This window comes from Schistocerca piceifrons, chromosome 3, assembly GCF_021461385.2.
Source record: "Schistocerca piceifrons isolate TAMUIC-IGC-003096 chromosome 3, iqSchPice1.1, whole genome shotgun sequence".
In the NCBI taxonomy this organism is placed as follows: domain Eukaryota; kingdom Metazoa; phylum Arthropoda; class Insecta; order Orthoptera; family Acrididae; genus Schistocerca; species Schistocerca piceifrons.
This window is the reverse complement of record NC_060140.1, coordinates 336,205,913-336,215,200: the sequence shown is the minus strand read 5'-3', so window position 1 is coordinate 336,215,200 and position 9,288 is coordinate 336,205,913. Positions and strand designations below refer to the sequence as shown.

The following is a 9,288-nucleotide window of genomic DNA, read 5'->3' as shown; positions in this document are numbered from 1 at the left end:
GTTCTCAACATATACAGACATTGATGGAGCAATTCTGAGGAAAAGCTGAATTATATCCAAATTAATTATTTATTTATTCACCCATAGAACAATAAACATTGTATGAATGTCGTCAAATGTTTGTACAATATTTCTTATTAAAATAAACGTTTCTCTTACAGTGGATGGCTCCTATACTTACCTCTACTGTTCTAATAGTAGCATGAACTGTTATGTAGTACAACGTTCATGAAAATGAAGTTACAATATATAGTTATTTTAAATATTCATTTACAGTGTAGTAATAATTGTTTAGTAAATATTTTTTAGGCTTTGGCTAAAGGTGTGGGTATCATCTGCATTTTTCATTTCTAGTGGCAGTCTATTGTACAATTTTATTCTGTAGTATAATGCACTGTCTCGTGTTTTTGACATGTTTCTTCTGTTCTGATGTAAATACATTTGGTTCCATGGGTATGTATTTTGCTGTTTGTGATGTACAGATTAATATTTTTTCCTTGTGTACATCGTGTTGTGATAGATGTATTCACACGGAACTGTCATAATTTCTAGCTTTTTGAATAACTCTTTACAGTCGTCCTGTTACTACTATTTGCTACCATTCGTACAGCTCTTTTCAGTATCTTGAAAACAGTCTGTATATTCCCAGCACTTATTCCCCAAAAATTATTCAATAACTGAGGATTGGATACGTATATCTAAAGTAGACAACTTTTAGACACGAAATGCTGCACACTAGTGCAAGGATTAACAGGGCATAACACGCTAAGGGTAGTTCTTTGTCAAAATTCTCACATCTCTTGTCCAATTCAATTGAAAGTCTACATTTAATATAATACATCATTGTTTACTTTCAATATAGTATCACCGGTTTTTTATTTAGTTGGAACTTTATACATATATATGGAGCATTTTGAAGCTGAGGAAATTAATAACATTTAACACTTTTCAAGATTTGCAAGTAAATGAGTAGAATCACCCGAGAACTCGATCAAAATTACCTGAAGGCGTGATTTCAGTAATTTTCTGAATCTACCAGTCAGTCAACCAGTGGAAGCAATGCAGAAAATTCAAACTAATTTAATGACTGGCAGTTGTAAACTTATCACTTTCTTAAACAGTTCATCTGAAAATACCTTCTTATACACACATAAAAAAAAAGGTTTGCATCACCTCGGTTCTGATATTTCTGCAACCTGTACAGAAATTTGGAATAGAGATCGATGTAAACATCATTTCTGCCCTTTTTATTGCTCATGAAAACCACACATTGCATGTTGTACCAGACCTTCAGAGGTCGTCATCCAGACTGCTGTACACACCAGTACCTCTAATACCCAGTAACACATATTCCTACATTGATGTATCCCTGTATTCGTCGTGGCATACTAACCACAAGTTCATGAAGGCACTGTTGGTCCAGATTGTCCCACTCCTCAATGGTGATTCGGCATAGATCCCTCAGAGTGGTTGGTGGGTCACGTTGTCCATAAACAGCCCTTTTCCATCTATCCCAGGCATGTTCGATAGGGTTCACTAGGGGTCACATATGGAGAGCATGCTGGCCACTCAAGTCGAGCGATGTCGTTATCCTGAAGGAGGGCACTCAAAAGATGTGCACGATGGGGGCGAATTCTTGTCTATGAAGACAAATGTCTCGCCAATATGCTCCCGATATTGTTGCATTATCGGTTGGAGGATGGCATTCACGTATCTTACAGTCATTACGGCGCCTTCACTGACCACCAGCGGTGCACGTCGGCCCCAATAATGCCACCCTAAAACAGCAGGGAACCTCCAACTTGCTGCACTCGCTGGGCAGAGTGTCTAAGGCGTTCAGCATGACCGGGTTGCCTCCGAACACGTCTCTGACGATTGTCTGGTTGAAGGCATAAGCACACTCATCGGTGAAGAGAATGTGATGTCGGTCCTTAGTGGTCCATTCGGCTTGTTGTTGGGACCATCTGTAACGTGCTGCATGGTGTCACGGTTGCAAAGATGGACCTCGCCATGGACATCATGAGTGAAGTTACGCATCATGCAGCCTATTGCACGCTGTTTGAGTGTAACACTACGTCCTGTGGCTGCACAAAAAGCATTATTCAACATGGTGGTGTTGCTGTCAGGGGTCCTCCGAGCCATAATCCACTTGTAATAGTCATCCACTGCAGTAGTAGCCCTCGGCCGGTCTCAGCGAGGCATGTCATCGACAGTTCCTGTCTCTTTCTGTATCTCCTCCATGGACACTTCCCTTGTTGAGAGTCCTTCCTGACACAAAGTAACAATGTGGACGCGATCGAACTGCGGTATTGAGGCGTGGTTGAACTACAGACAGAAAGAGCCATGTACCTCCTTCCTGGTGACAAACTGGAACTGATCAGCTGTCGGACCCCCTCCGTCTAATAGGTGCTGCTCATACATGGTTGTTTACATCTTTGGGCGGGTTTAGTGACATCTTTGAGCAGTCAAAGGGACTGTGTCTGTGATACAATACTCAGAGTGAACTGAACATATATCTTCAGGAGTTATTGGGTGATGAAAAATTTTTTTTGATGTGTGTTTATATGATTCTGTTGTTACATGTTGGTTTTTCTGATTAAGAAATTGCGGCAATAAAACAGGGCACCAGTTCATAACAGAACCACACAAAATCTTATCCTACCACAACACATTTAAAACAGTTACTTAAATGGAAGTTGTGTTCACACTGCTGTTTTCCTGCTTTTTGTATTTTTTTAGATTTTTGTCTTTGAGCAATTACTTCAGGATATACAAACCTCTGGAGTGAGTCTATCAAAGTAGCTCATCACAAGAGTATTGCTTGTCAAAAAGACATAGGTCACTACCAGTATATCTTGTTGTTTAAACCAAGGAAACAGGAAGTGAAATTGCTTTGAATTAAACGACTGCATAGTAAGGTCACAAACGATTTTGTGCTTCAATACAGGATAGCAATGTGTCACCATCTTTTACATTTGTTGCCATGGAAAAATTGTTTTTTAACATGCTTTGTATACCATACCTTCTTCATTATACTTGACAGCTGCACAGTATTTATTTTTCGTGCATTATAATTTTCGCCAGATGTCAAAATTCCATTCTTCCTCATTTCATGGGAAAAGTATTACTGATTTGTTCTCGTGGATGTGTGTTAATCGTAGCATTGCTTTTATGTAGGATCATATGACACACCCTCTCATATAAGGTACTTGATTCCGGCATTGTGCACAATGTACCGTTTTCGAGTTTCATAATTTTTGACACTTGTTAAAATTACATTTGTGCATATTTAACGAGGAAGATATTCAATGATTAGCTCTTTATGCAAATATTGAATGTACAGTTGCCTGTGTTACAAAGTAAATCAGCTTTTCCAAAATATGCAACGTGACGTCCATTGTACGAGTCTGTCTGTCTGTTTGACAGCTGTGCAGTGCTGTCACGTTGAAGACTCCGGCTAGTGTAGAGTAGGCCAGAGTCCAAGACTGCGAGTAGGCTATGATGTGAACCCTCCACCACTGAACGGTGAGGTCGCTTGACCGTGACGGTTCTTTCCGTTTCGCTGAGGAATGGTGTGAGTAAGATAAAATTCACTCTACAAACCAAATATCTGTCTTATGATCGTGTTCTACAATAAAATTAGTGGCGAGCATTCGGTTCTGTGGTCCCATAAATGTAAGTAGGAAGAGGTTTCTGATGTTACCAGAGTCCATAGAACGCATTCTATCGATCATATGCGAAAGAAGAGCTGCCCGATTACAGCCTTAAAATTTATTTTTGCAGTGAAACCTGATGCATGGATCGAATAGCAGCTAATTATGCACTTTACCCATATGAAAATACAGTAGCAAGCTTAAATGCAAAATTATTCGCGGTTAAGACACAGTTACAAACAAGCTTCGAAAGAGTCCTTTTGCATCCAAGCGCAACAATCGACGCAATTATTACAGTCGCAGTCAGTGTTTTTCGATCTTGTACTGTTATCGAGGATGCGACTTACGGCGATTCGAATTTGACATTTGACTATTCCTACAGTGATAGGTAGTATGTGAAAGTGAGTTAGAGCATGTGTGTCCGTGATGAAAATACTGTAATTCGAAGAATGTAACAGTGTCTAGAATTGCTATAGGTCTTTGACCAGAACATGGCAGAGTTGGAAACACCCTATGAGAACTTGTATAGGAATCAGGTGTGTTACACTTGCACATTACATGCGCCCTTGTTGAAAAAACAATTGCCAATTCATTCATCAGGAAATTCTAAGAGACGCTGTGCCTACGTTGCTACAACAGTGGAGTCGGGGGAGAAAAGTCTTTCGATATTATGAGTGAGATTGGAGGTAATATGATTCGTAGATATCAGAACAATTTGTTGATTTATTCCATTGTGGCAGGATTCATATGGCCAGAGCCCAGCGACATCTTCGCAACCCATTCTTGGTTGTCAGTCCTCAGAGTCGCAGTCAAGCCGCCCTCCGCCGTATCATAGTTTTCCTGGATCAGTTCTCGGCCATGTAACGCCCGAGAACAGTGCGCCACCTTCCTATGAAGAAGCGGTCGATCCAAATGGTAAGTGTTCGATGTACATCAACAAGTTGTTACTTAATTTGTTTTTAGTAACTTGTGCATCATAGACATCACTTAATTCTTGTTACATTATCTACGCTATTAAAGTGAGGCCGGAGGTGCCATTAACAGCAACTCGGTGTTTTCTGCGTGCAGAGAGGTCTTCCAACATTAGTAAAACAAAATGTTACAGGTGTGGCAACTTGTTCACAGCTTTGACATTTAATTTTCTATTTTGCCTAAACCCAGGAAGCAGTGTTATTAGCCCATTGCATGTAATGTGAATTAACGGAATCTGACACAGATGAAACGTTTATCCCTTAATGTAAGTAAAAAAATGTTTCCCAAATATTTCTGAATTATGACACTGCTGTTTATGACACTGTCTTGCTTTTGATAACGTATCTGTAAGAAACAGTAATATTTAGGAAAGTGCGACACTGGCACAGCATCAGTACCACATCATTGCAATTTAATATATTTATAATATTTTGTACTAGATTTATGTAATACAACAGGAGACAGAGAACACAAATTAACTGATTTGTTTGATGCCATTTAAGGTCACAACCAAGGTGTTGCCTTCCAAACTAATCAAAACTTTTGGCTATGACATGTCAGACTGCCACCACAAGTTTCATTTTTTCATTTTGAAACACTGATGTAAACCAATAATAAATATTGTTGTACCATTCTTTCTGTTTGTAAACATATGACTTCACATGCCACCATTTTTTACGGGATGTACCAACATCTGTTATCAGACTCTTCAGTTGATCCAATACACAGTCTAATTTGAAATATTACAGTTATTTTTCTTTGAAGTTAATTGTTGCCATTTGGAATGTTTATGTGATGACACGTTTGTGACAGTGTTTTCACAGCACTTACTCATGCACATTAAGTATGATTAGGCGAAGGTGCCCTAAAATGATACCGATAAAATTAAAAAAAAATTATACAATCAGTCTATTCATAAGTAAGCCATAATTAACCTGTTGCCAATGTTTCTGTTGTTATGCATGCTGCCATTAATTAGGAAAGTCATAATTTGTTTTTCCACTATTAACTTCACTTTGGTGTAAAAATAATTTTGATAAGCAGCTTTCTAGGAGTGATAGTAAGTGTTCATGGAGTTTCAGAACATTTGTCACACTTGAGAAAATATTGGCCTTACATCAAAAGGTGTTATGGGAAATTGTCACCCCATTTCTATACTCCCTGTTGTATCAAGAATATTTTAAAAAAATGCTGTTTTACATATACAAAGCTTCATCACACAGAATGATATCATTTCACATAACCAATTTGGCTTCCAACAAGGTAAAAACGCAGTAGATGCGATAAATAAGTTTATTGGAAAAATTACTTCATCACTGGGTATGAAAGCTAAGGTCGCAGGAATATTCTGTGATCTTACAAAAACATTTTACTCTGTAGACCATGCCCTGATGCTTTTCAAACTCAGCAGGTATGGAATAAGGGATATTGCTTTGAAGTGGTTTGAATCATATCTCTTGGAAAGGAAACTAAGGGTAGTAGTCACATCAAATGGAGCAGATTACATCTCAGAGTGGAAAACTGTGTCACATGGTGTTTCCTCAAGGCTCAAGCCATGGATCAATTTTATTCCTGTTTTGTGTAAATGACTTGCCTCTCAATATAAATACTCATTTAACCTTGTTTGCAGATGATACTTCTGCCCTCTTTTGAAAATGAAAATTCTGACAATATAGCACAGTGTGTCGTGAATACGTTAAGTAACTAGGAAACATGGTTCAGTCTGAATGGCTTAAGGCTAAAAATTTCAAAATTCTCCATCATGAGTTTTAAAACCAAACAGTCAGAAATTGAAGAAATCTGTATCACTCACAACAATCAAAAATGGAAGAACTTGACTCAGTAAGGTTCCTGAGAATTAACTTAGACAGAACTATGAGTTGGCATACTCATATAGAATATCTAGCAAATAAATTAAACAGTCTTGCATTTGCAGTGGAAATTTTAGCCTGTGCCACCAATATGGACACCAGGAAAATGGCATACTACAGCTGTTTTGAATCTGTTGTTTGATATGGCATAATTTTTTGGGGAACTCGGGAAATGTTTCACGAATTTTAAAGTGGCAAAAAGAATCATTCGCAACATGTGCACTGCACAACCAAGGGCATCTTGTCGACCATTATTTAATGACCTAAGAATATTAACTGTCCTCTCTTTATACATCTTTGAGGAGGTTCTTTTCCTATGCAGCAGAGCTGATCTATTAAAAAAAATTTTTTTTTGATCACTCTTACAACGCAAGACATAAAGAAAACTTTATGCTCACCTCACATCACTTAAAACTGCATGCTCAGGCTCCTCAGGATATAGCCATGAAAATTTACAACACAATAAAAGGGTGTGACATAATGAATATAAAGATAAATGTTTTAAAAAGGAAGTTACATGATTTTCTAATTGATCGATGCTACTACTCTGTGGAAGATTTCATGAAGGACGAAGTGATACTTTGAGCTGGATCCCTCAAATGGAATAAAATTTATGATAGTTATAGTAAATATAAATACTGTAAGTTTGACAAATTTTGAATAAGTAAATTCTTCACAAAGTATTATTGTAAGTGTGACAAAATTTAAAATGAGCAAATTGTAACCTTGACATGTCTCCTGTACATCAGACATATGTTCTGAAATTGTGTAAGTTATGAGATGAATAAAACACATTTCACATCTCTACCAAGTTTACATCCCATACACAGAAAAGACTGGTGGGTGCGTTGCCAGAGAAAGACACACATAGGGCAGGGGGGAAGCTATTGGGTGGAGATTTCCTGAACAGTGGAGATGGAAGTTATCCTTAAAACTCATTCTCTGCTCTCAAAACTCTCTCTGCCTCAACATACAATAACCTACTATTCCCACACCCTCCACCCAATAATTTTCACCCCCTCTCTCTCTCTCTCTCTCTCTCTCTCTCTCTCTCTCTCTCTCTCTCTCTCTCTCTACTAACTCTTGTCCCATCACCCACATTGTGTGCCACTCTCTGCCAATGCACCCACCAGGCTTTCCCCCCCCCCCCCCCCCCCCCAGCTGCTCCTTTCCTTTTCTGCTCTCCACCACCCCTCACCCTACACCACAGCCTACCGACGGTGTGCCTGGCAGCTTTATCCTGCCGCCTTTTGCAACTTGGATGCTGTGCCTGTCAGCACTCTTCTCTCACGTCAACTGCACCCTAGTATCCCTCCCCTTCCCCTACCTCACTCCCGATTCCTACTTTAGTCCAATGCAATGGTTGCAGCTTGGCCAATGTGGCTGGAGGTAGTGGTCATGTGTGCATGAATTCTCTCTCTCTCTCTCTCTCTCTCTCTCTCTCTCTCTCTCTCTCTCTGTGTGTGTGTGTGTGTGTGTGTGTGTGTGTGTGTGTGTGTGTAACAGTATTTTTGTTGTGCCTGACAGCCTCTTAGTGTCATCTTTACTTTACTGTCCGTCTTTTTCATAACTGTTGTTTGTACAATTTTTTTCCTAACAGGTACTCTCTGCCTTTAAAAATACAAACAAATTTCATGATTTTTGTATCTTATTCAGGTCATCGTACCTTAATTATTTATTTCTTCAAAGGGAACTGCCACATACACTCAGTGAACAATAAAATGAAAACAATTTGCGGTTTTTTGTCATGTCTATGGCCATTGTGCATGAAGGTACTAGTATTTACCATCATGCAGATTTCTGTTTGTTGACATTGAACAGAATTGGAGAAATGGAAAGTAAACCTCAAATGTTTGAGTTGTAGTTTCAATGGCATACTCTACAGCAGTTTCAGGATTTTCAATATAATCATGATCTCACTTTTGCTTTATGTACTGGACTTCTCTGTACTAAATGTGCAGTGCCTTGTTCCTGAAAAGTAACAAGAGCTCAGATGATCTGAGAGAATATAGGGAGGAAAAAGTGCAAGATGTCACTGTGTTTTTCAGTACTGTTAAAGTATGAGGACTCCTACACTGTTTGTTACCAGTTTACAGGATCCATGTGATATTGTTAGGTGATTTGGCATGTTTCTCACAAATTCATTAGTAACTAGCTGTATTTGGCACACTTTGCTGTGGTGGGGTCTGCTTAAGTGGAAAAGAAAGACAAGAGAAAGCACACATTTCGAATATGAATGGGAATTGGATGTGTCATAATCTGATCACCTGATGTGGAACAATATTTTGCAAGTAACATCTCTAGTTGTGTCACATCTGCTTGGTCTCTGATGATTACACCTACATCGTCCAAGTAAGCACCTACCACAGTCTTTGTTCCTTTAATGGTAACACCCGTCAGCCTGTGCAGTAGCTGTCTCAGGTAAGGTTCCAGCAATATAACAAACATGAGTATGCATAAGGGGCTTCCTTGGGTAAGACCCCTTTTTATTTCAATTTGTTTTGTCAGTTGACAGTTAACGGAGATTTGTGCAGTAATACCCATTGTCATGTTCTTGATGATGTCAATAGTTTTTGGCAGGAAGCCCATTCAGCGCATTATGATTAATTTGATCAAATGCCTTATGGAAGTCTACGAAAAGCAGTCCACATTTTATGTTACTTGCCTGCGTTAGCGTAATGACATCGTGATACAAAGCCGCAGTTTGTATAATCATCGTTCTAAAAGCACAAGTCTGCTGTTGGCCTATGATGTCAGCGGTGCATGGTGTAAAGCGCTTATTAATTACTTGA

At 38.9% G+C, this 9,288-nt stretch overlaps 1 protein-coding gene across 1 annotated transcript in view; it reads left to right on the top strand.

Annotated features, from left to right (window-relative positions):
* Positions 1–3,990: 3,990 nt before the first annotated feature.
* LOC124787965 (transmembrane protein 272-like) overlaps positions 3,991–9,288 on the top strand; it is a 51,912-nt gene continuing 46,614 nt past the window's right edge. Inside the window, exons 1-2 of the mRNA XM_047254972.1 lie at positions 3,991–4,189; positions 4,394–4,568. Coding sequence (XP_047110928.1) covers positions 4,145–4,189; positions 4,394–4,568 — 220 coding nt within the window. The 5' untranslated portion in view covers positions 3,991–4,144. The remainder of the gene's footprint in view (positions 4,190–4,393; positions 4,569–9,288) is intronic.